Raw genomic sequence first — 25,271 nt, 5'->3', positions numbered from 1 at the left:
CAGTGAAGGATTGCCATGGAAAGGGATCATAATCGACGCTCTGATTCAAGAAGTGGATGGATAGTCGGCCTGAATTTATGCCTTTGCCGCCCGAGGGGCCGGGTACGGGAACGATTGTGGTTCTGCATTGCATCTTTTGTGCATCGCGAATAAATAGATGATATCAGCGACAGCCCGCTGACACCTTTTTCCATGCAATCATATCTCAGCATTCGACCGATCACGGTCCATTTGTCCTCGGCGTGCTGACTTTGCCGACATAGACTTTCTCGTACGGAGTGGCCGTTGCTCTCTACCAGCCTGGTGTCATTAATCTGCGCTACACTTTTCTACACACCCAGTCCTGTTGGTTTGTATGCTTTACAGTCTGCTGAGCATTTCTCCTTAATCTGCCCACCTCTCTTGTGCTGCTGCGACATTGATCTGCGAGTGAACATCGCTGCCACCAAACCATATATACCCGCGTTGCATGGTCAAAGCCAGGCGCCGCACGAGATGAGCCAACTCCATAGAACCATGACGGGCCAATCGCAACAGTCGCATATCTCAGAACAGACTATCCCAGCGAACTCGCCAACGCTATCGAGAACGACAACAGCAGACCCATTGACCGGCACGATAAATCACCTAACGCCGGTTCAGGAAGAGAAGCTTCAGGAATTCAAGAGACAACTAGAAAAAGGAGGATGGTGGACACCCAATGGAGTCAATGGCAAACCCAGCCACGATGACGGTACACTGGTGTATGTCTTGTGCGACGAGAGACCCCCGAACCTGCGCTGACTGTGCTTCAGACGATATCTCCGCGCCCGGAAGTTCGATATCAGCGGTGCGATCGGTCAATTCACCGACCACGAGAAATGGCTGAAGGAAGAACGCGTCGAAGAGCTCTACGATCATTTCGATGTCGAAGCCTATGAGAGGGCACGATTAATGGTGAGTTTGCGCCACGAGAGCCACCACAACGTTGGAGAGCTAACAACTCGGACAGTATCCTCAATGGACCGGTCACCGTGACAAGAGAGGTATCCCCATCTACGTCTACGTGATCAAAGGCCTCGACAGCAAAAGTGTGTCCAAGTACCAGAAAGAGACTCAGGCCTACAAGGACAGTCTGCCATACCACAAGAACCTCCAAACTCCGGCCAAATTACTACCTCTATTCGCATTGTACCAAAACCTCCTGACCTTTGTCCTTCCCCTGGTTTCGTCGCTAGATCGACCGAACCCTGAAGTCCCCGTCACGAATTCGACAAACATTGTCGACATCCAAGGTGTCGGCCTAACTCAATTCTGGAATCTCAAACAGCACATGCAAGATGCTAGTGTCCTTGCTACTGCGCATTATCCAGAGACACTGGACAGAATATTTGTACGTATCTTCCGTTGGCAGCAGGTTCTCTGAATTGACATGAAACCCAGATAATCGGTGCTCCCTCCTTCTTCCCAACAGTATGGGGCTGGATCAAAAGGTGGTTCGATCCCGTGACAGTTTCCAAAATCTTCATCCTCAGTAAGCATGACGTCAAGCCGACTCTCTCCAAGTACATGGAGTTGAGGGACATCCCTAAACGGTACGGCGGTGAGCTCGAGTGGGAATGGGGAAATCTGCCTCATTTGGACGCAGAGACGCGCGCTGCTGTCGAGAAGGACGGCAATAAAGGTTGGGTAAAGGGTCCGTGTCTGTGGCTCAGCGGGCGCAGGGTAGTTGTTGGATCGGAGAAGGGCAAGATCAGAACACCAGACGCTGAAGTGCAGAAGTTGCAGCCTGTTGTCTACGCGGCCGATTACACCGCGATTCCAGTCCATCCCGAAAAGACGATGTCGAAGTCGCAGGCAAATCATAATGAGGCGCCTCAAACGCAACATCACCACAGCCACCACAATCACCACAGCCATCACCACCATCAATCACAGCAAGCGAATGGCACGGCCGAGCCGCATCACCGCGCTGAAGAGGCCGCCCTTGCGGCGGGTGGTGGCGCCACAGCGGCTACCATCATCCAAAAGGAGACTTCACATCCTATCGACCAACCGCCTGCCGTCACTGAAAGGGAGACGAGTCAACCTTCTGCCCAACCTCATGCGCATCCTCTGACCGGCGGTTCTCTGTACGCTTCAGTTACATCATCAGCTCCAGCACCAGCACCATCTGCAGCTCCAGCACCGTCAGAATCGTATATCGCCCCAACTCCCACTACGCAAGCGCCACCCCAAGTATATGATCATGCCCCAGCACAACCTCAACCCGGCCCTGTCCCCGCGCACGCCGTGCTCATGACAAAAGCCATTGTGGAAAAATTGCAGGGCGAATCTGTTTCAGTCATCCCAGCCTCCGCGAACGGTCATGCAGGTGGGCACCCGGAGGTCACGGTGGCGAGTGATCCGTCGAAAGGCCTGGCTATTGAGACGGAACGACTTGCTCTGGCGGATGCTGGTGCTGGTGTCAGTATTGCTCAAAGGCCACATATTGAGAGGTTTGTTACGGCGGCAGAAATTTAGGAACGGCCTGAGGCCGGTCTGTGTTGATGTTGTCTGGTTGCTTGACTTATGCTCTGTTTGGTTCTGGTTGTTTGCAAAAGCGCATGCATGACTGAATGTGACGGTCTTGAGTATACCTATATTAAATCGTTGGCTGTGTCACAGGCACTTTTGGTTTTGATGTTTCGGCTTTGAATGGATCACGGAACGAGATTGCATTGCACGGGGAAGATCGTACAGTAACATGTTATTACGCACAATATCCATTTGATTGAGATCGTTCATGAGAAACCATGCAGGGATTGAGTACGGTTGGTTAGATGAGCTTTTTGGTATTTATTGCTAGTCTTATCATCTCATCATGCCCCAATAACCCACGAGCATATGTCCGGTGTCTCCATGCAACACATTGAGGTTCTTGTTCTTCGCGCAAGGCTATCGGTAGCCCCCACGTTTCAGGTACTGTGCTTACAACATCCTCAGACATTATGTACCTGAATCCTTGGTTTTGATCATAAAATTTCATATTTATGCGGCAATGCCGATGACACCGCAGGCAGGTCGAGGGCCAGCGTTGCCGGTCTTCTTGGACTCCTCGTTCCCGCCCTTTCCGAGGTCATCAGTACCGGCGTGGACGACGATGGTTCGCTGTGAATGGTTTGTCAGTATCTTATTGCAATTTGTGCAGTTGTAGACATACTCCGAGAACGCTGTGCTCGCCAATGAGCTTGATGAAGCTGTCGCTGTGGTTGCCCTTGGCGTTTCCTTGACCATCGGTCTTGAAGTTGCCGAGGTCACCAACATGGCGGACCTCGTCGGTCGGGGCACCGTGGGTCTTGCCATGGGGGTTGTCTGGAGCCGAGTATGTCAGCTCGGTATTCTTCCACATCTTTTGGCATTTCATGACATACAGTGAGGGCCAGCGCTGGTGCAGCCGTTGGTGTTGTCACCGAATTGATGAATGTGCATGCCCCGCTCGGCATTGGCGTCGTGGCCAGAGATGTCCCAGGTGATGGTGGTGGGGGATGACTCGGAGGTTTGCTCGAAGGTCACTTGTCCGGTAACCTTGGAGTCTCCTCGGAGGACGGCAACTGTAAAGATGGCGCAAGTCAGCTACTTCATCCTGGTTGTGCGGACAGATTGATGCTGACAAAACAGAGGGAAGGAGTCTTGCAGCTGCTGTGGTTGCGTGGATGGTGCATAGAGTGGACTCACCTGCTTTGACCATTTTGACGGTTTGATTGAGTTTGTACGGAAGATGATGGATGTACAAGAAGTGATTTGATAGAGGTTGTTTACAAAGAAAGAGAGAAAAGGGAAGAGAAGAGAGTTGGAGTAGAGTAGAAGGTGTAATCTTCACAATGGCAGTAGTGGAGTCGGTTTCGATGATGGAATTGCACCGAACAAACGGCAAGCAGGAGCAGGAGCTATACAATCTCCATTTCCGTACACTGGCCTGTAGGTACTTGTGGTCCTGTACGATGAAGCAATGGAGGGGTTCCTGCAAATACTTCCCCACCTTTAGGCCCTTCAACCCCTCCACTTGTCACCAGTAGATGTCATTTGAATCACCCGAGGCTCCGAAGATACTGCGATTATTTAGACCTAGGCCTTCAATCTTCCTAGTAGTAATCCTTTGCAGTCGACACACCTGCTGTATTTTGGGCAAGACACTCATACCCCAAATGGCATATTCTACACGGCAAGAGCACGCAAATCGACACGAGTCGATGACAATATCGCGGAGATGGTCGTGTCCGGAATAGCCCGCCTATGTGGGTTTTTGCTCGGCGAGATGCCAGTTATAGCATACCTAGGAAGCTCGACACTCATGAGCTAGCCACATACAATCATGCAAAGCATCCAGGCGAGTACGTACCCAAGGTGAAGTCTGTTGATGAATATGGGACTGTTGTGGAAGCAACTCCTGAATTCTGCGATTCATACTATAGCATCTGATCTACGCGTCTGCACATTCCTGGGATGATGTGTCGACGATAAAGTTGTAGCAGTGTGCACAACGAAAGATGAATTGCTGTGTCTATGTCCAAAGATCTATGAGAAAACTCATGTCATGACCAGGATCGATTCGCACGGGGAAGAGTCGCGACTCATGGTCGACCCGTCCGCCCAGTCAACGCCTGGCCTCAAGCTATGCTGCAACATCAAAGCGCCTTCATTGGTAAACGCCCATTCATAGCATGTATGCCTTCATTTCAAGGTCTTGAAAATCCCGACAAACTTCAAGGCCACGTTGACCATGAGTGCGGCAGAGGCCAACACCACAAAGATCTGTCCGATTTCCATCCAGTTGTTGAGAGTCATCTCTGTCTCGATGAACCCATCCTTGGAAACCCCTTTCCCAGAATCTGCTGCTTCGACATCGGCTGGAAATCGTCCAGTATTGTACCACTGCTCGAGCAAGTCATCCTTCTCCCGCCAGCGTTCTAACAGCCACTGTTCAAAATGCGCCTGGTCGCTGAGCGGGATGGATGAAACGGCAAACCGACGCCAATACATGTTGACACATTTGGGCGGTCGTCCTTGCAGATAAGTCGTCCGAATCGTGAAGAGTTCCGGAGCATAGGCCCCTTTCGGTGTTCCTTCGTACGCAATTGTACAGTCATAAACCCAATCTACTGTACCTTTCAACTGTTGAAGGATAAAGAAAAGACCAGTACTCCGTGGAAGTAGCAGGTGCCTCGTGTCAGGAATATGCTGCTTCTCAGCCCATTTGACGCTCGCTTTCCTGGTATTGGCTGATAAATTCGTGCCTTCTGGGAAGACCAACAGCCACATGGGATCGAGCCCTTGAGAGCCAGACATTGGACCACTGTGGCGTGTTTTCAACTTCTCCAGACGGTATTTGAGACGGGCTTGGTCCTTTTCCCATTTGCGAGCCATGAAAATGAAGCCATAGAACATCATGCCCGGCCCCAGAAGAGGGACATACTTGAGTGACTCTTTCAGGATGATGAAGATGTGTCCGTGCATCCTACTCGTGTACGCAATCCACCAAAGATACAGCCATTCGGTGTAGACCTGGTGATTAGAGACGCAGACCATACGCTCTGGGAAGGACGTTTCTAGTCTTCCTGAAGTGGTCTTGTGGAACTGGCCTCTCAGCTCCTTGTCCCAACTGACACGGAATTTCGTAGGTGAAAACCAGCGCGTGCCAGCGACACCCACGATCCCGAAGGACTGCTTCGTCAATGCCATGTATGCATAGTAGAGGTCTCTATTCCACAAATACAAAGGCGCCCCCAAGAATTGTGTGACGTGTATCGCGATGCAGGTGCCGTTGAACCACGTCAGGAGCAGCAGAGCGCGAACAACCTGAGCCCATGTCCCATACTTGATCTCCCCTGCAGGGTGCTCTTTCGTTTCCACTGCGCTGTCTGCTTCATCCGTCTTGTAAATGTCACTGATCAAAGACTGCGTATTGCGCTTTCTGAGGGTATCGTCTGGCATTATGATTGTATATACGAGAAGAAGGAAAGAGGGTTGCAGGTGTAGTCTATAAGGCCTTTTCCATTTGTGGGACAGTCAGCCTGGAGAGGACGGCGGGCGGAGGATAGATAGTTGGGTCCGGCTCATCAATCTGCAAACAAGGGTAGGAAAGAGGACAGCGCAACGGAAGTAGGGCGAATGGCGGAATGCAAGAATGCAAAGCAATGAGGGCAACACGAGATACGAAATGCAAGTGTGCCTTGGGGAAAGAAGTGGTCAAGGCTGGCTGAATCGATGTTAGATATCGATCTCGTGCGCAGGCACGGATGATGCGGTGGTTCATGGGGCCATTTCAGTGGAGGGGCCACCGGGTGCCCGGAGTCAAAGGAAAGTCTCTTTTACGGGTGCCTAAGTGCCCGCAATGCCAGTGCCCTAGAACAGGGATTCAAAGCTTGACCAATTTGACCGAGGCTGAATGACTAAGCACTCCTGATAAGCACGTGACATCATGATTTGTACCTCAACTTGCTTCACAATCTGATGTTTGCTCTTCCATGTCATGGCGGACCATCTCATCGTCGACAATGGGTGCAATACCAGGTCTGGACGAACAGGTCATATGACCCTTTCACATTCTGTCTCACCGAGCCTCTGATTCTGGCGCGGCAAGGAAAAGACAGCCCACAGATCTGTCACGAACCTTGAAATCCTCACAGCCCAGGGCCATCTCTTGTTGCCTCATCCAGCAGTATAAAATGTCAGCAGTGCTCTTTGTCAAACGTAAGGCACTGTCTTCACAAACAATATGCCCTCTTCTCAGCCCAACAAGCTCTGCGTTCCGTCCTAAGAACAAAGTGATACAACACTTTGTGCGATCCAGACAGGTCTGGATTCATCCATCGCACGATGGGCGCGCCCGCGCCTTCAGCTCGACCAGGTTGAACGCAAAACGACTGTTACTTAACGCGTTGCCCCCTCGTACAAACTTCTATTTAAAGGAAGCTCCAGCCAAAGAACCTCTCTCCCTTGAATGGTATCAACCACCGAGAAATCTTTTGTTGATAAAGAAGGACTGCTCAGAAGAGTCAACAGAAGCTCTCAAAGAGTTCGGCAAGCATGTCAAGTCCACCTACCCAGAAGTCAACATTCTCCTTGAAGCTCGAGTATCATCTGAGATTGGCGACAACTTGAACTTTGACCACTTCGGTCCCACAGATTCAGCAGATCCGAAACCACAGTACCACGATAAAGTCGATCTTGTTGTAACATTTGGTGGCGATGGAACGATCCTGCACGCTGCCTCTCTTTTCGCCACATCCTCCAAAGTACCGCCGATACTCTCGTTCAGCATGGGCACGCTTGGTTTTCTGAGCGAGTGGAAAATTTCCGAATACAAACGAGCTTTTCGCGAGACATACATGTCAGGCGCCACCTCAGAGAGACATTCTGTCATCGAAGGGCCATCATCAACAGGTGCCAAAGGTGACCATACCGGCTGGTCATCGGCACGAGGAAAGAGCATGGGTCAGGCAAGAGGGGCAAGAGTCCTTGTACGACAACGGCTCAAGGTAGCTATCTTCGACCCTGAGGACAACCAGCTTAGCAGCAATGGGGACACCCTGCACGACACACATGCAATGAATGAAGTCATCCTTCACAGAGGCCGAGATCCGCACCTTGCCATCATGGAGGTATATGTTGGTGGCCGCTTCCTCACCGAAGCAGTGGCAGACGGCATGATTATCTCGACTCCAACTGGCAGCACAGCGTACAGTCTCAGCTCGGGTGGAAGCATCATTCACCCTCTCGTATCTTCTTTGCTCCTTACACCGATCTGTCCTCGAAGCTTGAGCTTTCGCCCTCTCGTCCTGCCAGCCACCACACCGATCACTTTGAAGTTGAGTGAGAAGAACAGAGGTCGAGAAGTCGAAGTCAGCATCGACGGGGTGAGAAGAAGAGAGGGCATCGGTGTTGGAACAGAATTGCGTGTCTCAGGAGAAGAAATCAAGACCGAGACTGATGGATTTGTGGCCGGTATTCCCTGCATCATGCGAGGAGCTAGTGCAGGCACTGAGTCAGATGATGGATGGGTTGGTGGTCTGAATGGCCTGTTGAAGTTCAACTATCCATTTGGCGAAGAAAGATGAGAACAGCACTCAACACACTTCCACTCCCGATCAAGCAACGATCGCGCTGCAATGCTTGTGAAAGCATCCCTACCACTATGGCATCAAGGTCTGGGATCGCTTTCGATGCCATTGCCGTTGCATCACAGGGCAAACCAGACGAGCCACATCAGAGCCTTACCGATCCAGTTCAGCATGGATAGTACTGGGCGTCATGGTCTCTCAAGTTGTACTCAGTGTCTCGTCGCATAGCAACATGGGCTTCTTCTTCCTCTCGACACCTTGAGTCTCTTGTCCAATTGTGACAGAGCCACTTTGCGGGTTACCCTTCTGCAGAGGAGACGTGAGCGTCACCCAGCATGTCCTTGATCGTTCTCTTCGAACTGCTAGAGGAATGTGCCCGATAATGTGTCAAGCTGGGGCGATCGAGCATGACATGGCAAACCCAGCAGCATACATGCGGCCACATGTATCACCGTCACAAGATGGCATCCACTTCAGCGCATCCGCCATCATCCGGGCTTTGAGCGCAGGCAATGGGTGTCACTGCTTAAGAAGCAGTGAACCTCCATAAGCCGGCTCTTTGCACCATAAAAATATATAAATTAACCCTTTCATTCGCCACGACCAGCATAAGCACCGAGAGACAAAGCGCTGTGCAAGTGATCTAGCGCCGATATGAGGTCACGGGGACATCTCATCCGCTGACGGCAGTCATGACAACCAATGGGAAAAGGACGTCAACGAGTCCGACGCTGGCCAAGAGGAGAAAGCGGAACAAGAGCCTCACTGGCGATGGAGCTTCGACCAGACGGTCGACCGGAACCAGGCACCGCAGTCAATGATGGCGCGCAGATCATTGACAACAACGCCTTGTATCCGGCATATGACTTCGTTGGAGGAATGGAATAGACGCTTGTTGAGGGAATGGGAGAGGTGCTTGCTGAGGCACCAGGCGAGTACCTCAACGTTGACAGACCTACCAATGCTGGAATGAGGGAATACGAGTTGAATGCCACTGGCATGAACGAGGACGACTGGGCTGAGGCTGGGCTGAGGCCGAAGAAGGTTTGGCCTGTATGAGAATGACACCGATGATGCCGTGGAGTCCACATCCTGTCAGCAGCCAACCTCAACGATCCGAGCTATGCACAGCAAGCCGTCCCATTCCAAGAATTCGGCTTGAGCGATCTCGACATGCATCGGGCGTGCCGCGAAACAGAAGCACGAGACCGAGCAACCATCGCCCGGCTTGAGTACAACGTCCAGATTCTCCAAAACTACATCCGTCTCAAGGAAGAAGAGCACGAGCTAGATATTCGAGCATCTCCATGGTGACCAAGAACAACAGGCCGAATCATGGCTCCCGAACAAGAAAGGACTCCTGAGGTAGGTAACAAACTGTTCTTGACCCAATCGTCCATCCAGTATTGCTCGGATTATGAGGGAGAGCAGAATCGACACCTTCCGCCAGTGACTCTACGACCGAGTCACTACTCGGAGAGTCATTCAAGTCTTGCTCGAAAGCAACCAGGGAATGTCGATGCTGAATAGAATCGAAACATGGCTCCTGAAATGGCTCTGCGCAGTGGCATGAGAGGACGACGGATGTCTTCATCTACGCTCACCTTCTGAGGACGACAACAATGTCAGTCGGCAAAAGTGAACTGAGAGTCTCGGTTCTGCTCCGCCTTGCGAAACTTCGAAGACGCAGCATTCACTTTCGAGGTCTGGCAGAAAGGCAGTCCGCAGCAATGAAATTCACCAACCGAGAGTACGACAACTGCCTGCGACTTGCAAACAACAATCTCCTCTGCCGCTACCTGCAATCTGTTGGCAAGAAGGATCATCTCTCGAACCTCGATTGACTCTCCTAAACTCAGCAGTCTCGCAAGCCTTTACAGCTTAGTCTTGATACACATCGTTGCACTCGAGAGACACTTCATCTTCACTCCTGAGAGACTCCTCATTTCATCAGCTTCACGAGCATTCAAACTCACACGATCACAGCGAGATTCACCAAGCTGCACTGAAGATTCCTTCTCCAGCCGAAGTCGAAACCCCTTCACACTCTTGGAAGTCCATCTTCTCAACTCATTGCATTGTGTGGTCCCTCAAACGAGTACTCGCTTCGTCTCATTGTTGCTCCCTCAAGTCCGACAAGTTGCAAGTCGAATCACCTCGACTCTCGATCGAACTTCGAACCACCAGGACCTCACTTGTATTTCTCAAGTCACCACAAAAAATCAGGAAAAATGGCATCACAAAGAGCTCAGAGCCAGCTGAACAGACATATTGTGATTGATATTGCTGGGACAACACCTGCCAATATTCAAGCACCGCCAACTTTGCTCAATCAACCAGCTCGCCCAGCTTTTCCTGCATACAGACTCGGATACAATGCGGGCGCCAATGTCACAAGAGTCGCTCAGATAATTCCTCCACCTCCAGCCAACAGACAAGGCTTAGCTCACCCATACAACATGCTTGCAGAAGACAATCTTCATCCCGCACTCTTCCAGATCGAGGCATTCCCAAACAACCTTGCACAGGTTCCGGTACCTCTTCTTGTGAACCAACAGACAGGCCAGGTCGAGACAAACTCCACTGGCAGAGAGATCCGATACTTCTGGCATATGCCACGCTGGGTTGCCCTCGATGTCTCAGGCATGCTGATGGAACTGTGGTTGCGCCTGGACCCACGCGTCGAGATGAGAGACATTCTCGACCGAATCAACACCGGCAACAGAGCGATGCCAGGCCCAAATGTCTTCAACATGCGCCGCAATCGCTTTCGCTTGTCAATCAATGTCCCATCGCAAAACACAGGCCGCCAGATGCCATCGGCCACCGAGGTCGAGATGCTAGGGTTGTTGACAAGAGAACAAATCCTGCTGAACACCAGTATGCTCGTGGACCTCCCACACAATCGTCTCCTGCAACCCGTCCTGGCCAACGACCGAAGAACCCTGGGCTACGTCGACGCGCGCCTGCCAATAGACCACTTCCTCGTCGCCTTTCCAATGCCGATCCCAATCCCAACCAACCGCCAGCTCGTCACGTTGCAGTTGCGGCACCGCATGCAAACACTGGCAATGCTGAGGGGTCTTGGACACGGGGCGAACGCCTACACAACGCTGCCGATCAACTTGCAGCCAGCCTGGTGGAACGAACGGCGCCAGGGCGGCAATGTGCAAGTTGGCCGCATCGTCGACATCGACGACCGTACTCACGAGGAGTTCGTCCAGGGCTTGTTAACGCAGTACCCTGCTCGCGTTCAGCAGACTGCCAGGCGCACTGGCCAGCAGCGGCGACAGCAGCGACCGCAACAACAACAGCAACAACAACCTGCTCCGGCCGTGCAGCCGGCAGTCAACAACGTGGTAGCGCCAGCGCCGGCGCCAATGCCGATCGACCCGCGCCTGCTTGTTGCCAATCCAGTGCCTGTCGTTGGGGTGACCAGTGAGATTCGGACGCCAGATGGCGCAATCCACGCTTATGTCGAGGACGTGCATCAGGCGATCTATCGCTGAAGTTTGCGCTGTTGCCTCCGGTCGTTGCATCGATGGTGCCCGTGGCAGTGGCAGCGGCAGCGGCAGCGGCAACGGCGGTAGGGCGGCGGCGGCGGTGGTGGTGGTGGTTGTGGTGGTGGAGGAGGAGGTGGAGGAGAAGAGATGCTGTGGTCGCTTTCACGTTGGGACAAGTGCTTTACGATAGAATAGAAGTGGGCCCGAGGCCAAATGATACCCCTGGATTGATATTATTGAAACAAACCGCTACTTCCATCGTTTATACGTGCTAAACGTATGCCATGATCGTATTGGGCTATTCCATTTAGACTGAAAGAAGATCAAGTCTAAATGATTCGTGTCCGACGGAAATCCTAGCTGTCACCAAGTCTATCTGTCACATCCCTGAGATACTGCAGCCTCGTCATCACGTGATATCAATAATCGTCGGATAACTTCCTAACCATATTGAAGCCACTGCCATTCTCATAATCTTGACGGCATCAAAGGTGACGGGAGACAATGTGCCTGTGACAAAGTATCCATTGGGTCTGCGAAGAGCATGTTCATCATGTGTCTGATTCTGCCAGACCAACACAACTTCTGGCCCAGACCGCCTTTGTCCGCACGACACATGGTGTGCTTCCTTCTACACAACCGCACTCTTACATTCATGAACACAACGCCGAGACAAATATCCCCTCGCTTATGTCGTCGGCGACTCCGATTCTGCGTAGCGATAGAACAATCCGGAAAACAATGATGTCGGCGAGGACTATCCTCTCCCTGAGGCGTCCCAAACTGGATCTGAAATTCACCTTGCTGCTTCTGCGTACCCATCAACCCAAACAACACAACAAGACGCGGTCTGATCACTCGAATCTTCAAGTCTCGAGAGGCTGTCGTCTCCTAATTTCTCAGTTTCTTGGATAGTCGACGTCGCCGGGCCTGCAATCTCGATCCTTCGCAGCTTGGACTTATCACAGCACTTTCAAGGCTCGACGAAGAGTCTCTCTGATCGCAAACTCGAGAACACACCAACGAACAACGACAGACCTCAGCAGATCTTGCTCTGTGCCGTGTCCTCGGGTCTCTCAACCTCTTTCTCGATCGAAATGTAAGTAATACTGACCCAGGAGGCTGAAAACATCACTGACCATGGTCAAGAACCATCTCAAATCACCATCATCATGTCTGATCGACGCAACGAACACTATTCGATGCCCAGAACACTCTCTCAGTCCCCGCTTTTCTGTTCTCCAGACATGGCTGCTGATTCCGATCTCGATTTCGACGATACCAACGCTTTCGAACTCGATACCGACTTGGTTACGTCAAAACCAAAGTTCAATGCTGCTCGTTCGTCTACGCTTCCTCCAGGATGGGATGATTTGTCAAATGAAGAAGAACAGGAAGGAGAAGCCGAGGAGTATGCTGGCGAAGGTGAAGAACACGCAGGGAACGGTCTCGACATTCGCACACCGCCACTAAATGATAATCCTTGGTTCACCCGCGAAGAGGCAGCGACCATTCTGTCCGCCATTGCCCTTGCCGAAGAGAAACCTCCCGGTATCAAGGCCATGGATCTCGGCGCAGCTTTTGCTCGTCGTTCTGCAGACCTTGCTCGCGATGCTGCTGCCGATATCATCAAGCAACAGCCAATAAAGAAAGCCGAAGCCATGCAAGACCCAGATGAACTTGAATCAGATATCACTGACAGCGAAGAAGAGAAACCATGGGGCTTCGCATACCAGGGCTATGCATGGCGCAACGATCCTAGGGCGAAGCATCTGACCATAGAGCAGATGCAGGCGCAGATGGATGCAGAGAAGGAGGACGCCCCGCTCATTCGGCGCCAGTCTGAGGACCTGGGCGATGTCGTCCGCCAGTGCAACGAGAGGCGGGAGCGTCGGGCGGTCCGCAGGGCGGCAAAGGCCAGGAAGGAGGAGAAGGCCCGTCGTTGGGCGCCGTATTGAACGTACTATGGGGAAGGCGTTGCTCGAGGAGGTCTTGTGGGTGTCTTGGTCGTTTTTGGCCTGGTTGGTTTGGATACTCTGCCCATCGACAAGCGGCAACGAGGTTGAGATAGCCCTGGAGGTAGACGGACCTCCAATGTGAAGGTATTTCCAACGCTTCTATCCCTTGTTTTCCATGGCCATGATGTGATCCAGGAGGACGTGGTCCTCAAGGTCTAGGATTTCTGCCTTTGCAGGTTCCGGAGAACGGTCTCTCGCTTGTGCAGCAAGTCGTCGACCTTGACTACGGTCACCGGCAGAGAAACACCTGGTAGGATGCGATACCGACGCCGGAGTTCTGGGAAGACAGCGGCAAAACCACCGCTGAAACTCCAATTCTCGAGATCCCAGACGTGCTCTACAAACGTGGCTGAGAGGGTCATTTTCCCGGAAGTCGGGTTGATATCAACTGCAGTTTCCAGGCCCTTGTGCCAGTTGACGGTCGTACCGAACGATTGACTGGCAAGGATATAGTCGCGCAAGTCATATATCAAGCCGTCACGAAGCTCTGGCCTGGGATCACGGTCAATCGGGAATGAACCACGATTCTTTAGACCTTACTCACAGGACTGGTAAGTCAGAGGCCGGATGATGCGGCACGAGCCTTTGACACGGCGTAGGACGTTGCCCAGGCGGGATACTTGCATATGTTTCAGCCGAAGGCGCTATCGTCCACTGTCCAGCACGTTAAGCAAAGAGGTTTGTGGTGGACAGAAAAGAAACAGACTCACGCGCATGAACCGGTCAAAGTTGAAGATACCTGCAAGGCAGACGAATGTGTCAATATCGTGGAGTGCACGAAAATACTCGCTTGCCCAGGTGGATGGTGTGTGAGGGTCACTGACTTCTCTGGCGCGGAAGAACAGATCAACCTCGACCTTTTCAGTGCCGAAAATGCTGTCTTGCGATTCTCCGGACAGCAGCCTCTGGCGGGCCGAGTCTCTGGAACTGATATATGCGGTAGCCATGGGAGATTCTCCTTCGTAAGAGAGTAGCGGTTGCACATAATGCTCTGGGAGACGGAAATTGTCCATTTGCTGGGCTTGGACATCAATCGGATACCTTGCACAGGGTACTGCATCGGATAACGAGAGATGACTATATGGGGAGAGGTTGGGTGCGCGAACAGGATAATTCCTCTCAGCATATCGAATGCGGAAATTCTTTCTCAGGTCGAGATGACTTGACGAAGGTGATATACCACTCGGTTGCAGCACTTGTGCTTTTTGTTGTTGCTGGTGTATACCGTCCTGGGACTTCTATCACCAATGTCAGCCTTGGGACCTTTTCGTGACTCGGAAGGGGAGAACGACCTCTGCCAACACATTGATGGCATAATCGCGAACTTGCCATGAAGCTTTCGAGGTCGTTGCCAGACTCCTTACAATGTCAACCAGTTCCTCATTGTCCTTTTCAAGGGTTTTGATGCGGTGCAGGGCTTGGCCAAGAGCTCTATGGCCGGTCAGCATGGCATACGGGAGAAGGTGGCATCATCGGCTACTTTTTGTTCTTTTCCCTGTCACGATCTCCGTAATAACAGGAAAGTCCATCCTTGACGCAACGAGAACATTCGTCTTCACCCGAGCATTTCGCGCGAAGATGCCGGCAACGGTCACATGCGTGCGAGATTCTTTTTCTCGTCGGTCGAGTGGTTGTTGTTGGTGCAGAACACGGTTTGGGGGCCAATAACGTCTTTGTCGTTGGAGGCTGCGCGCGAGCCTCCATTGGCATTAAGGTCTACCTAGTCGCCGAGTCGCGGAGACGGGATCTGAAGTGGATTGCGGGTTAGAAAGCGAGATCCGGCTTGAGGCCCGCTACCGATCTTCCGGATGATGGGCCGAAACAACAGGTGTCGAAGGTTTCCAAAAGACAAGATCGGAACAAGTCAGGCAACTACAGGATCTGTTTCATGCTCATAATGCACAAGACTCGACGCGGGTGTTCAGGTATTGCATTGTGATCAGGTGGCCCACCGACGGAACATATATAAAGGCAGGTGAGACTGCGCACGCGGGATCTGTAACGGAAGAACGATTCTTGCTTGATCACTTCCGAATCAAACAGAATGTGGCTGACACCGGAGACCGCTCCCGTAGCAGGTGTATCAAAGACATGGAAATGTGGAGGAGTTCAGTGGTTGGGAGTACGATGATCGAGTCTGCAACGAAAGGGATCCTTGAGAAGAGATTGGCTGCGGCAGATACATGCGTGCTCGAGCGGTGAACCAAAGGAGCCATCAAGAGGAGACTCTGCAGGAGGCAACGACGATCGACCAATTGAATGATGCATATATGGTGTGCTTTGAATCATGCACTGATGTGTATCGCGACTATCTTCCACATGAGGTCTGCCTGCCGCACAAAAGGACATTTCATACGATGTGACGGTGAGTTGAACACCAGATGCTGACTGTCTGTGCTAGCCGCATTGATTGTGAAAATACAGCGAAGTAATGCCTCCTTGCGTGGAAGGTATCAATTCATTTTCAACACATCTTCGTTAGGGGGAACGTCTTGCACACCACTTCCACCCTCTCCGTCAGCACCCTCATCAGCATTGCTGCGAGCATTAGGCATTACACTGCCCACATGGCCCAACTTGGTCTCCACGGGCACTCCGCCTTTGATCGTTTGCAGGACCACGCAGTATCTCTCGCTCAGCTGGATTAGCTTGTCTACCTTTGATTTGTGATCTTCATCCACATCAAGTCGCACAATGAGCCTGATGGCCTTGAAGCCCACAGGCACGGCATTGCCTTCGGGATCCTTGATTCCCATCGTTCCTCTGAAGTCGAGATCACCTTCTGTAGTGATTGTCCCGCCGTTGATTGGAATGCCCAAACTTGTTGCTACAGCACGCACGGTGACGCCAAAACATGCTACCAGAGATTCGAGCAACATGTCTCCGGAGCAAAGTTCTCCTGACGCATCAAAACCTTCACCTCCGGCGGCTTGGTGAAGGCCGGCGACTTTTCGAGCTGCGGTACCAGCCGACAGCGAGCATGTCAGACTCGTCGAGGTGGGATCGAGACTGCCGGATGAGGAGAGTGTGAGAAAAGCAGATGACGGGTCGGATCGATATTTGTCTTTCAGAGGCTTCTGTTTGTTTCGCAGTGTTTCAGCAGCGGCCGTAGCTGCGTCGGACATGATTGACTCTTGTGAAGGACGCTTGTCGTAAGAGATTTATTTGATGTGACCTGTTTGCGCTGATGATACAGTCTCTATTCCAGCGAGTACAATCTATTTTGGATAAAATCACAGCAACATAAACCTTTTGCGCTCGAAGAGTCAATGATCTATGACCACGGTACGGAGTATTTACCCCTCAATGGAGATGTGGAGGCATGGACAACTTCCATCAGACCGTGGGAAGAGGCCGCGATTTGGCGAGTGGTCAGTGAACCTACCGACGTCCAAAGTACTGTGGTCGCATTGCTATGAATCATTGATGTACGGTCTGGACATGATATGTGGTCAAGATCAAAACGTCTGGAAATGATGAAGCACTCGCAGGTTGAACGTTGAAGCTAAGTGATTACACCATTCCGATTGATCACGTGGTTGTGCGATCAATCTCTCAATGTTGATGAGCCTCGGCAAAATCACTACAATCTATTGCACGACCGCGTACGAGTACTCCTCGAGGCATCAATATATAATCAGCAGATATCAGCAGATATCAGCAGACCGACAAAGTACGTACCAGATGTACGTGTCCATGGCATCGTGCGGAAGGCATCATTCAGGCACTCACGATAAGTACACCAAAATGATTGTGGTCAGACCTACGCCCTCACTACTACCTTTGGCCATGAAGCTCTTTATTAATGTTGTCTGACCATCTGTTGTCTAGTCCGGATTTGCAACGCCGCTCGGGATAGCATCAGCGCGAAGAGACCGAGCAATCCGATCTTATCGTTTCTAATCAAGTCGATCACATACCGAAAAGTCAATAGTGACAACTCCCGAGGCTCACTTTGTGGTAAGATCCCCAGGTCTTGCGCTATGCAACCCTGCCAGCCCATAGCTCTCACTTGGCTGTGGTGAGATCCTCCACAATGGCGAGAGGAATGACGTCGAATACCGCCAATAAGCAGTTATAAGGGCCTTATAAGCCCCTCCCCACGAGGCACTTATGGGCATCGGCTATTCGGGTGCCACTGACGTCGATCGGTAGCATCTATCGATCCCCGGCCCAGGTTTTTCACACTTCCACCACTGCTCTATGGTCAGTGTTACTGACAATATTCATCCCCATCAGCTCCCTCGTAACCATTGGAGGCGTCTTCCCCGCGTCTAAAAGAAGTCACTTATGCATACACAACTCTTGGCCGGTAAGAAAAGGTAGGTTCGTGCCCTTCACTTCATGGTGTGATTGGCATACCATCTTCTCGGTGGAGCATCTGGAAGCCTTGGAAAAAAAAGAGCGAACCTTCAGCGCCTCCACTCTTTTGCTGTCATATGATGGCCTGAGTCCTTGGGCCTTTTAACGTGCGGAATTATCGATATGAAAGCGATAGTCGGGAAATGCTAAATATCAACAGACTTTCATCCTTTGCCCTTCGGCATTTGTAACATCTTCTCATCCCACACTCTGCTGACATACTACATCTTCGTTTCCCTAGTCTTTCCCCTCTGGTCCTGCTTTATTGTTTCCACCTTTCAAGACTTCATGAAGGGTAAAGACATCTCTATGGACGACTTCAACAAGAAGAAGCAGGTTTCACATATCCCAAATTTACAACCCCACGACTCCTCGTCTTCTTCAACAGCAACACCAGCCTCGGACGAAGTCACCTTTGCGCATCGCGAGCACGAGCAACAACATCAGCGCACCATGGATCCCAATCCGAACCCATATCCATACCACCAGGAACATGGTCCGCCCATCGATAACTCCCTCAAGTACGAAGCGGCGGAAGAAGATTACCAACACCACAAAAACCTCTTGTGGTCCCGCATCCGACACCATCTGCGCGACCCATTCGCCGAATTCATGGGAACATTCATCATGATCCTCTTCGGCGACGGTAGTGTCGCACAAGTCTTGCTCTCGAACAACGACAAACTCCCAACGTCCTCTCAAAACAAGGGTGACTATCAAAGTATCTCCTGGGGATGGGGCATCGGCGTGATGCTAGGAGTCTATGTCGCAGGCTGTGCAGGAGGCCATTTGAACCCCGCCATAACATTCGTCAACTGCCTCTACCGCAAGTTCCCCTGGTGGAAGTTCCCAATATACGCCTCCGCCCAAGTTCTGGGGTGCTTCTGTGGTGCGGCCGTCATCTATGGCAACTACAAATCCGCCATTGACGTGTACGAAGGCGGCGCCAACATCCGTACCGTCTCGGGCGACCATGCGACCGCCGGGGTGTTTTGCACATACCCTCAACCTTTCCTCACCAAAACAGGCCAATTCTTCTCCGAAATCGTCTCGTCCACGGTCCTAGTCTTTGTGATTTTCGCGCTCAAAGACGACGCCAATCTCGGGTCTGCAGATCTTACGCCCATCGCGCTATTCTTCTTGATCTTCGGTATCGGCGCTTGTCTAGGCTGGGAGACAGGATATGCCATTAACTTGGCTCGGGATTTCGGACCCAGACTATTCACGTACTTCGTCGGCTATGGGTCGGAAGTCTGGAGTGCCGGGGGTTATTATTTCTGGGTGAGTTTTCGCTTGATCTGTCGTTGTTAGTCCATATGTGCTGACGTCCCACTAGATTCCTATGATTGCACCTTTTATCGGATGTACTTTTGGAGGCTTCCTGTACGATACCCTCATTTATACTGGTGAATCACCGATGAATACTCCATGGTTGGGCTTGAAGCGTGTCGTCCGTCCGTCGAAAAAGGGAATCAAGGAGGCTATTACCGGTCGGCCTCAGAAGGATGTATGAGTCCTCGGCTAAAACTTGTGATGATGATGAATCTGTATCAATATTGTGCCTGGTGTCGTCAGGCCTGTACAATATTCTCAACTGAAAATAATGTGTTATATTGAGAGATTCGAGATTTGATGGTGATGGAAAATAGTACACCAGGCCGGATATGAGTGTCCCTACTATGCTGCGCAGAACGTATCCCCATGCATATGCTAGGATATGTGGAGTGGCAAGGTTGAGATCGATAATCTGAAGGGAACTTGGCCAGAAAGCAAAACGAGGAACTTGGTCGAGAGGATTTGAAACTGGATCGCTTGCTGAGGTTGTCGCTTGGACCTGCGGTCGTCGCCTTCCATACCGAAATTATTCTTACGTTGACCAGGTTGTCCATCAGTCTCTCATCGTGCCACAGACTTCGATGCCTCCTTGTCGGGGCTCACCCTCATACTAAGATAAAATAAAATTATCATGTCCTCTGTTTCTTTTTATCTGGCCCATCATCTTCCTCATCACTAAGATCGGCGTAGATGGTTTTCGGCTGCGTCGCCTTCCAAGCCTTAGTGAACATGGGATCCTGCTCCGCTTTGTCCGCATACTTGAGCAGCGCTGCTCTCGGATCTTCCTCGCGCATCGAACTAAGTGGGATGCTCTTCTTGATGTGCTCCTCATCAGGCTGATTCCTGGAAAACGGGGTCGACACCGGGACATGCGGTCTCCTGGGATCGCGGGATTTGCCGGATGCGGTAAGACCGATCGTTGGATGCCGCGATGAGTATGTGCTGCCCTGGATCGCCGCTTGACCGCCACTTCCGGGGACGATAATCGCGTCTGCAGAGATTCCTTGTGACATATCTGTCGTGAGGCTGGGGTCGTCATCGACGTGCCGGCGCTTGGGTTGCTTCGACATCACCATTACTGCGCCCTTCGTGGAGATTTTAGGATTGAAAAGGACGTGGGTTTCGGCGTTTGCGCTTCCCGTAATAATCTGGTTGAGCTTGTCATGCCAGAGGACGCTGATGAGCGGCGATCCAGGCGTCACTGGGGTCACTAGGTCTGGCTTGAGAGTGGCTGGATTCAAAATATATAGGTCTCCTGTCTCGGAGCCGGTGATGATGGAGGATGAGTTGGGCGCGAACAGGATATTCGACGTCGGGTATTGGCTTGACGTCGAGATGTGAGAAGTCGTATTGACGGGTTGTTTGAATTTGCGTGTGTCCCAGAGTTTGATCGTGTCGTCGCCACCGCGGGTCACAACGAGACGACCGTCTGTACTGATGTCTAGTCCGCTTGTCCAGGTGTTGCTGGTGTGAGCCTGAGTGATTTCACCACTGGGTCTGTGGTAAGGTCCTTCACCACCCCACATGAGTAGAGAGCCGTCAAGAGCGGCAGCAACAAGGAGACTGTTGCCGCCTTCGACTTGACTGCCCCATGCCACTGCCGTCATTCGACTCCGCCCAGCTGAGCCCATGGCTCTCGATTTATGCACAATAACATCTTTTTGTTTCATGCGCATGTTGGCATCCCAGATACGGAGTGTGCTGTCAGTTCCGGCAGTTACGAACTGATTGTGCAAGTGGGGATGCCATGTGCCACTCGTAATCTCACTGATGTGCCCTTTCGTCATGTTCATGTCTCGCAAATACATGTCGCCCTTGACAAATTCTGTGATAGTTTCGCCATCTCGTGAAAGGATCTTCGCTTGCGTTGTGGCTGATATGACAAGGACTTGACCTGGAGAATTCGGGTTGAATTTGGCGACATGTACAGGGTGTGTTTCTGTATTTGCTGAAGACTTGGTCGCCGTTGGATCGACTGACTTAAATGCTCGTAACGTATTCGGGGTCATAGTAGCAAAGTCGTGGAGTTTGATCGTACAACCTGTTGAGCCTGTGATCATGCGCGAGCCTGCTGGGTCGACGGTAATTGTGGTGACTGGTCGATCGTGCGTTTTGAAGACAATTTCATGTGAGACTGGATATTCATCCTCATCTTCCGAATCATCGTCGGAATCGTCGTCGCCATCAGAGTCGCTCCCGTTCGTCGAACTTGCTGATTTGGCTGCTTTGGGTTCTGGCAAACCGACTCCTTTTCGCCTGGCATGTTCCATCTGGGCTGCCGGGTCAAAATCTGCTCCTGCGCCGCCAAAAGACGTGGGGAGGAAGTCTCGGAAATTTTCTTCGTCCATTGTGGAGGTTGAGATGCTGCGTTGATTCAATTGACCACCATACAGAATGAAGCTGTTGCCTGAAGAGTGTGACTGGTGAAAGTTTGAAAAGCAGGACGTGACGTGATCGCAGACTTCAGTATCAGCGCAAAGATCTCTCAAGTCAATGAACGAAGCATTTCAAATGCGATCTTAAGCGCCTTTCATCAGGCCTGGCACATGGTATCACGTAGCGTTTGTTCTAGATCAGATTCCTCTAGAACGGGAAAATATCAGATGAAGGCGGCGAATCGGTCGACGGAAAGCCCGGCTGTCTTGGCAGGGCATAGGCTCAGTCCGGGGGTTGAAGTCTTGAGGAGTCATTGAAGGTGCTCTCACCATGGTCTACAGATATTTGGCATAGCACCAACAATTTGACGACTTTTCGATATCGTGAATCTCTGTAGTCTCATGGAATGCATACAGTATGTAACACAACTACTAGTACTGGGCAGTTGAGCCTCTTGAGGTCATCTCGCCAAAGTCAAAACTAACCTACTGTACGAGTACCCCCGGATGCGGGGAGGTTCCCATGGCATTATGATGATCCCCTTTAGCCGACTTGGAGAATCTCGTCGGCTTCTAGGATTCCATCTACAGGGTCTACTCCTTCGTATATAAACTGGGGCAGGCTGTGAAGAGTATCCCTGACAGACAATAGTAGCCGTCTGACGATCCCTGCCCTCATCGAAAATGGCTGCCAACACCGATCTAACCGTCGATGCCAGGAAATTCGACCCAGCCGCGATATCGGAAGATAGCCATGCCTTCAACGCCAAGCTAATAGACCTCATGGCCCAAGGGCCCAAGTGGTACGAAGTCGGCGCCGAGAAGTATCGTCAGATGCGAGCTGCCGGTGAAACACCGTTTCCCAAAGCCACATTCTTAGACTCAGCAGAGGACTTTACCATCCCATCGAGGGACGCCGGCCGCTCAATACCATGCCGGATCCTGAAGCCCCAGCACGGCGGCAAACCCAAAGCACTGTTCATGCACATCCACGGCGGAGGCTGGGTCCTGCAGGATGAGAAGTCGCAAGATCCCACGCTTCAAGACACTGCCAACAAGACCGGCACGTTAGTCATCTCAGTCGGCTACAGGCTCGCCCCGGAAGATGCTTTCCCGGCCGGTCCAAACGACTGCTACGACGCTGCAGAGTGGCTGGTAGACAACTCTGAATCGAAGTTCGGCGTACCCATGGCTTTCCTGGGTGGTGAATCCGCAGGAGGTCACTTGAGCATGTTGGTCGTGCTGCATCTCCTGCAACACCAACAACAGAAGTACGCAGATTTCCAGTTCAAAGGTCTGCTACTGCACTACGGCTGTTATTCCATGCTGTGGACGCCGCGTGTGCACACATTCCGGAAAGGAAAGCAAGGCAGTCTCATCTTGGATCAAGATCTAATGGACCATTTCATAGAGGTATTTCTTCCTGGTAAGACCGAAGAAGAGAAGAAAGACCCTTCAATAAGTCCTCTATATGCGGATTTCGAAGCGTTACGGAGCAAGCTACCGCCTGCGCTATTTACGTGTGGGACAGAAGACTGCCTACTGGATGATACCATGTTTATGAGTACGAAATGGTTGATGGCAGGTGGAGAAGGAGTGGTCAAAATCATCCCGGGAGCGCCACATGGGTATATCATGTTCCCCAGGACAATCAAAGGAAGCGGTTCGGAAGAAGGGCTCACAGCCGTCGAGGAGTTCATCTCGTCCAAGCTTGGTGATGCACACAACGGCAAGTAGCTTGCCGTGAAGACGCCCGAGACACCAATAACTCAGCCAGCGAAGCACGTCAATGGACGCTCGCAAAGCGAAGAGACATCATGTGGTTGATTGAACAAATACTTTTCGTGCTCGGTCGGTGCATTTGCCTGGAGGAAGCAAAGCCTCGACCATGCCACAGGATGCATCGCCAATACCAATATAGCGTTCATTCGATCATATCAATGTCGTCGCCTCCCTGAGCCGGTGCTTCTTGCGCAACGGGTTTGATGTCAGCGCCGTTTTCGGCTTGCCCATTGCCAGCGCTCGTCCAGTAGTTGTCCATCTCGGCGTCGAGCTCCTCTGCTGTCTTTCGTGGTCGGCCGCCCACCAACTTGTGTCCATCAGGATCTGCTCTAGGAGCACGCTCGCGCCTTTCGCCAGGTCTTCGACCTCCACGCTGGCTGGAGCTCCGGCTGGCACCTTGACCAGGAACATATCGGTCAACGTTTTCAGGCGCTGGTCCTCTGACGTCGCTTCTCCGGTCCCTTGCTGCACCTCTTCGAGGAGCCCGGCGAGCATCTCGATCCGCCTCTACATCTTCCATTGGGCTCTCGCTCCGTCGTCGACTCCGGCCACCGGGAGCCTCAATTCTGTCAAAAAGAGTCTTTGGATTCTCGACTCGATCGAATGGATTGTCTCGTCTTGGCAATGGTAGCAGCGTGATGCGGATCGGCTGTCCTTTCGCATTGGCGCCGTCAAAATCTTTGATAGCAGCTCTAGCATCCGCCACGTGCTCGTAGGTTACAAATGCAACACCTTCGGAACGTCCCGCCCGATCATAGCGAAGACGAGCCTCCTTCACAGGAGCGATGCGGGTGAATAGATCCTGCTGTTATCAATAAACGGTTCCGCGTACGTCTGTGGGGACTCACGTGGATGTCGTCTTCGGTGAGATCGTAATGTAGGTTATCGACTCTTAATTTGGCCGGAGGAGGGTTCCTACAGAGTCAGCGCAAGCCTGCAAACATGTCAAAGACCTCACCTATCAGGCTCTGGGGACCGATTGTCGCGTCGACGATCTCTGCCGCCTCTTGATCTGTCGTTGCCGTGGGAGTCTGCTTTATTGGTCAATCGCATTTCATTGTAGGAAGAAGTGGCTGCTTTCGTACTGTCAGGCTCGTCATCATATCGGTCGTGCACCCAGTCACTGCATCAGTTCAGTATCGTCTCTTCTCCAGCTAGAGATCTTCGTACTTGTCGAGGTTTGTTCGTTCGTCTCTAACAGACTGTAATGGAGGAAGAACTTGGTCAGCTGTACTGTCAAAACATCCCTGTCCAGACTCGCGCCGAAGGTCGAAGCAACATTTCGCTCGTGGTTTGAGAGGATGCGACCATCATCGTTACGACGGAGCAGGGAGGCGCTACGGGAGAGGAGAGGAGGTCCGGACCTATGTCGAAATGTGAGATTTTGGCGTCCCAATGCAGGTCTGGGCTTGTACCTTTCTGACCCCATCGCGGGGATAGTTGTTGTCTCGACGGCGTTGCGGAGGAGGCGCTCTTCGACCACCGCGATTTTGTCCTCGCTTCTTCATGGTCAGACATTGAACTTTCAAGCGCAAGGCGGCTGACGAACCTGACGTTCCGCGATAGTTTCGTCCAAACTGCGATCCATGGTGAGATCTGGAAGGTACCGTACAGACTTCTGTTACGATATGTGAACAATGCTTTGGGAACCAATTTGTGGTTCTGGTAACGGAAGTACAAGGGACGCGTCCGTATTTTGCTGGGCAGGATTCCGCAAGAGAAGCACCGACCTTGGGGAACACCGACATCATTTATTCCGGTAGAGCAGCAACACTAGCAAAACCCCCATAACTATTAAAGCAGCACCCGTACTCG

At 51.8% G+C, this 25,271-nt stretch overlaps 13 protein-coding genes across 13 annotated transcripts; 7 read left to right on the top strand and 6 right to left on the bottom strand.

Moving 5' to 3' along the window:
* The first annotated feature begins 200 nt into the window (after window positions 1-200).
* On the top strand, window positions 201-2,785 carry EDD37DRAFT_620572 (CRAL-TRIO domain-containing protein). Its single transcript, XM_062815930.1, has 4 exons — window positions 201-743; window positions 795-936; window positions 992-1,372; window positions 1,423-2,785. The coding sequence occupies exons 1-4, from the start codon at window positions 496-498 to the stop codon at window positions 2,500-2,502; spliced, it is 1,851 nt and encodes a 616-aa protein (XP_062672659.1). The 5' UTR covers window positions 201-495; the 3' UTR covers window positions 2,503-2,785.
* Window positions 2,786-3,950, bottom strand: EDD37DRAFT_620571 (superoxide dismutase). Its single transcript, XM_062815929.1, has 4 exons — window positions 3,697-3,950; window positions 3,393-3,572; window positions 3,182-3,333; window positions 2,786-3,129 (listed from the first exon to the last, which is right to left on the bottom strand). Exons 1-4 carry the CDS (start codon window positions 3,707-3,709, stop codon window positions 3,010-3,012), a joined length of 465 nt encoding a protein of 154 aa, XP_062672658.1. The 5' UTR covers window positions 3,710-3,950; the 3' UTR covers window positions 2,786-3,009.
* A 540-nt stretch (window positions 3,951-4,490) lies between these two features.
* EDD37DRAFT_620569 (acyltransferase) lies at window positions 4,491-6,205 on the bottom strand. Its single transcript, XM_062815928.1, has one exon. It carries the CDS (start codon window positions 5,950-5,952, stop codon window positions 4,693-4,695), a length of 1,260 nt encoding a protein of 419 aa, XP_062672657.1. The 5' UTR covers window positions 5,953-6,205; the 3' UTR covers window positions 4,491-4,692.
* Window positions 6,206-6,449: 244 nt separating this feature from the next.
* EDD37DRAFT_228792 (NAD+ kinase) lies at window positions 6,450-8,438 on the top strand. The gene has a single exon (XM_062810503.1). It carries the CDS (start codon window positions 6,687-6,689, stop codon window positions 8,076-8,078), a length of 1,392 nt encoding a protein of 463 aa, XP_062672656.1. The 5' UTR covers window positions 6,450-6,686; the 3' UTR covers window positions 8,079-8,438.
* Window positions 8,439-8,984: 546 nt separating this feature from the next.
* On the top strand, window positions 8,985-9,395 carry EDD37DRAFT_605601 (uncharacterized protein; the record flags this gene model as incomplete). Its single annotated transcript, XM_062814824.1, has 2 exons — window positions 8,985-9,134; window positions 9,213-9,395. The coding sequence occupies 2 exons, from the start codon at window positions 8,985-8,987 to the stop codon at window positions 9,393-9,395; spliced, it is 333 nt and encodes a 110-aa protein (XP_062672655.1).
* A 599-nt stretch (window positions 9,396-9,994) lies between these two features.
* Window positions 9,995-11,758, top strand: EDD37DRAFT_228795 (uncharacterized protein). Its single transcript, XM_062810504.1, has one exon. The coding sequence runs from the start codon at window positions 10,313-10,315 to the stop codon at window positions 11,588-11,590; it is 1,278 nt and encodes a 425-aa protein (XP_062672654.1). The 5' UTR covers window positions 9,995-10,312; the 3' UTR covers window positions 11,591-11,758.
* A 998-nt stretch (window positions 11,759-12,756) lies between these two features.
* EDD37DRAFT_605599 (uncharacterized protein) lies at window positions 12,757-13,542 on the top strand (the record flags this gene model as incomplete). The annotated part of the gene is made up of 1 exon (XM_062814823.1): window positions 12,757-13,542. One exon carries the CDS (start codon window positions 12,757-12,759, stop codon window positions 13,540-13,542), a length of 786 nt encoding a protein of 261 aa, XP_062672653.1.
* Window positions 13,543-13,649: 107 nt separating this feature from the next.
* Window positions 13,650-15,683, bottom strand: EDD37DRAFT_228482 (uncharacterized protein). Its single transcript, XM_062810499.1, has 5 exons — window positions 15,083-15,683; window positions 14,895-15,033; window positions 14,313-14,840; window positions 14,147-14,256; window positions 13,650-14,094 (listed from the first exon to the last, which is right to left on the bottom strand). The coding sequence occupies exons 1-5, from the start codon at window positions 15,310-15,312 to the stop codon at window positions 13,758-13,760; spliced, it is 1,344 nt and encodes a 447-aa protein (XP_062672652.1). The 5' UTR covers window positions 15,313-15,683; the 3' UTR covers window positions 13,650-13,757.
* On the bottom strand, window positions 15,684-16,943 carry EDD37DRAFT_228481 (OsmC/Ohr family). Its single transcript, XM_062810498.1, has one exon. It carries the CDS (start codon window positions 16,725-16,727, stop codon window positions 16,056-16,058), a length of 672 nt encoding a protein of 223 aa, XP_062672651.1. The 5' UTR covers window positions 16,728-16,943; the 3' UTR covers window positions 15,684-16,055.
* Window positions 16,944-18,072: 1,129 nt separating this feature from the next.
* On the top strand, window positions 18,073-19,703 carry EDD37DRAFT_228772 (aquaglyceroporin like protein). The gene is made up of 2 exons (XM_062810502.1): window positions 18,073-19,245; window positions 19,301-19,703. The coding sequence occupies exons 1-2, from the start codon at window positions 18,253-18,255 to the stop codon at window positions 19,475-19,477; spliced, it is 1,170 nt and encodes a 389-aa protein (XP_062672650.1). The 5' UTR covers window positions 18,073-18,252; the 3' UTR covers window positions 19,478-19,703.
* Window positions 19,602-22,002, bottom strand: EDD37DRAFT_228058 (cyclin-dependent kinase 8/11). The gene has a single exon (XM_062810495.1). It carries the CDS (start codon window positions 21,645-21,647, stop codon window positions 19,929-19,931), a length of 1,719 nt encoding a protein of 572 aa, XP_062672649.1. The 5' UTR covers window positions 21,648-22,002; the 3' UTR covers window positions 19,602-19,928.
* EDD37DRAFT_228677 (Alpha/Beta hydrolase protein) lies at window positions 22,003-23,536 on the top strand. Its single transcript, XM_062810501.1, has one exon. It carries the CDS (start codon window positions 22,359-22,361, stop codon window positions 23,409-23,411), a length of 1,053 nt encoding a protein of 350 aa, XP_062672648.1. The 5' UTR covers window positions 22,003-22,358; the 3' UTR covers window positions 23,412-23,536.
* Window positions 23,505-25,271, bottom strand: EDD37DRAFT_228329 (uncharacterized protein). The gene is made up of 7 exons (XM_062810497.1): window positions 25,006-25,271; window positions 24,872-24,958; window positions 24,627-24,658; window positions 24,542-24,579; window positions 24,433-24,487; window positions 24,305-24,371; window positions 23,505-24,258 (listed from the first exon to the last, which is right to left on the bottom strand). The coding sequence occupies exons 1-7, from the start codon at window positions 25,042-25,044 to the stop codon at window positions 23,599-23,601; spliced, it is 978 nt and encodes a 325-aa protein (XP_062672647.1). The 5' UTR covers window positions 25,045-25,271; the 3' UTR covers window positions 23,505-23,598.

Source organism: Exophiala viscosa, assembly GCF_022695815.1.
Source record: "Exophiala viscosa unplaced genomic scaffold EDD37scaffold_2, whole genome shotgun sequence".
Taxonomy (NCBI): domain Eukaryota; kingdom Fungi; phylum Ascomycota; class Eurotiomycetes; order Chaetothyriales; family Herpotrichiellaceae; genus Exophiala; species Exophiala viscosa.
This window is presented reverse-complemented; position numbering and strand designations above follow the sequence as displayed.

What these genes read in the sequence shown, in the direction of transcription:
- EDD37DRAFT_620572 (XM_062815930.1), top strand. Translation starts at nt 496, where the DNA reads ATGAGCCAACTCCATAGAACCATGACGGGCCAATCGCAACAGTCGCAT. An exon ending in ATGAGAGGGCACGATTAATG is followed by an intron (nt 937 to 991) that starts GTGAGTTTGCGC and finishes CAACTCGGACAG; the next exon opens with TATCCTCAATGGACCGGTCA. An exon ending in AGACACTGGACAGAATATTT is followed by an intron (nt 1,373 to 1,422) that starts GTACGTATCTTC and finishes CATGAAACCCAG; the next exon opens with ATAATCGGTGCTCCCTCCTT.
- EDD37DRAFT_620571 (XM_062815929.1), bottom strand. An exon ending in CACCAGCGCTGGCCCTCACT is followed by an intron (nt 3,334 to 3,392) that starts GTATGTCATGAA and finishes ACTCGGCTCCAG; the next exon opens with ACAACCCCCATGGCAAGACC. An exon ending in GCGAGCACAGCGTTCTCGGA is followed by an intron (nt 3,130 to 3,181) that starts GTATGTCTACAA and finishes AACCATTCACAG; the next exon opens with CGAACCATCGTCGTCCACGC.
- EDD37DRAFT_620569 (XM_062815928.1), bottom strand. Translation starts at nt 5,952, where the DNA reads ATGCCAGACGATACCCTCAGAAAGCGCAATACGCAGTCTTTGATCAGT.
- EDD37DRAFT_228792 (XM_062810503.1), top strand. Translation starts at nt 6,687, where the DNA reads ATGTCAGCAGTGCTCTTTGTCAAACGTAAGGCACTGTCTTCACAAACA.
- EDD37DRAFT_228795 (XM_062810504.1), top strand. Translation starts at nt 10,313, where the DNA reads ATGGCATCACAAAGAGCTCAGAGCCAGCTGAACAGACATATTGTGATT.
- EDD37DRAFT_228482 (XM_062810499.1), bottom strand. Translation starts at nt 15,312, where the DNA reads ATGCCAATGGAGGCTCGCGCGCAGCCTCCAACGACAAAGACGTTATTG. An exon ending in GACAGGGAAAAGAACAAAAA is followed by an intron (nt 15,034 to 15,082) that starts GTAGCCGATGAT and finishes GACCGGCCATAG; the next exon opens with AGCTCTTGGCCAAGCCCTGC. An exon ending in ACTTTGACCGGTTCATGCGC is followed by an intron (nt 14,257 to 14,312) that starts GTGAGTCTGTTT and finishes CGTGCTGGACAG; the next exon opens with TGGACGATAGCGCCTTCGGC.
- EDD37DRAFT_228481 (XM_062810498.1), bottom strand. Translation starts at nt 16,727, where the DNA reads ATGTCCGACGCAGCTACGGCCGCTGCTGAAACACTGCGAAACAAACAG.
- EDD37DRAFT_228772 (XM_062810502.1), top strand. Translation starts at nt 18,253, where the DNA reads ATGAAGGGTAAAGACATCTCTATGGACGACTTCAACAAGAAGAAGCAG. An exon ending in CCGGGGGTTATTATTTCTGG is followed by an intron (nt 19,246 to 19,300) that starts GTGAGTTTTCGC and finishes ACGTCCCACTAG; the next exon opens with ATTCCTATGATTGCACCTTT.
- EDD37DRAFT_228058 (XM_062810495.1), bottom strand. Translation starts at nt 21,647, where the DNA reads ATGGACGAAGAAAATTTCCGAGACTTCCTCCCCACGTCTTTTGGCGGC.
- EDD37DRAFT_228677 (XM_062810501.1), top strand. Translation starts at nt 22,359, where the DNA reads ATGGCTGCCAACACCGATCTAACCGTCGATGCCAGGAAATTCGACCCA.
- EDD37DRAFT_228329 (XM_062810497.1), bottom strand. Translation starts at nt 25,044, where the DNA reads ATGGATCGCAGTTTGGACGAAACTATCGCGGAACGTCAG. An exon ending in CCCGCGATGGGGTCAGAAAG is followed by an intron (nt 24,659 to 24,871) that starts GTACAAGCCCAG and finishes CCTCCATTACAG; the next exon opens with TCTGTTAGAGACGAACGAAC. An exon ending in GATCGTCGACGCGACAATCG is followed by an intron (nt 24,372 to 24,432) that starts GTCCCCAGAGCC and finishes CTGACTCTGTAG; the next exon opens with GAACCCTCCTCCGGCCAAAT.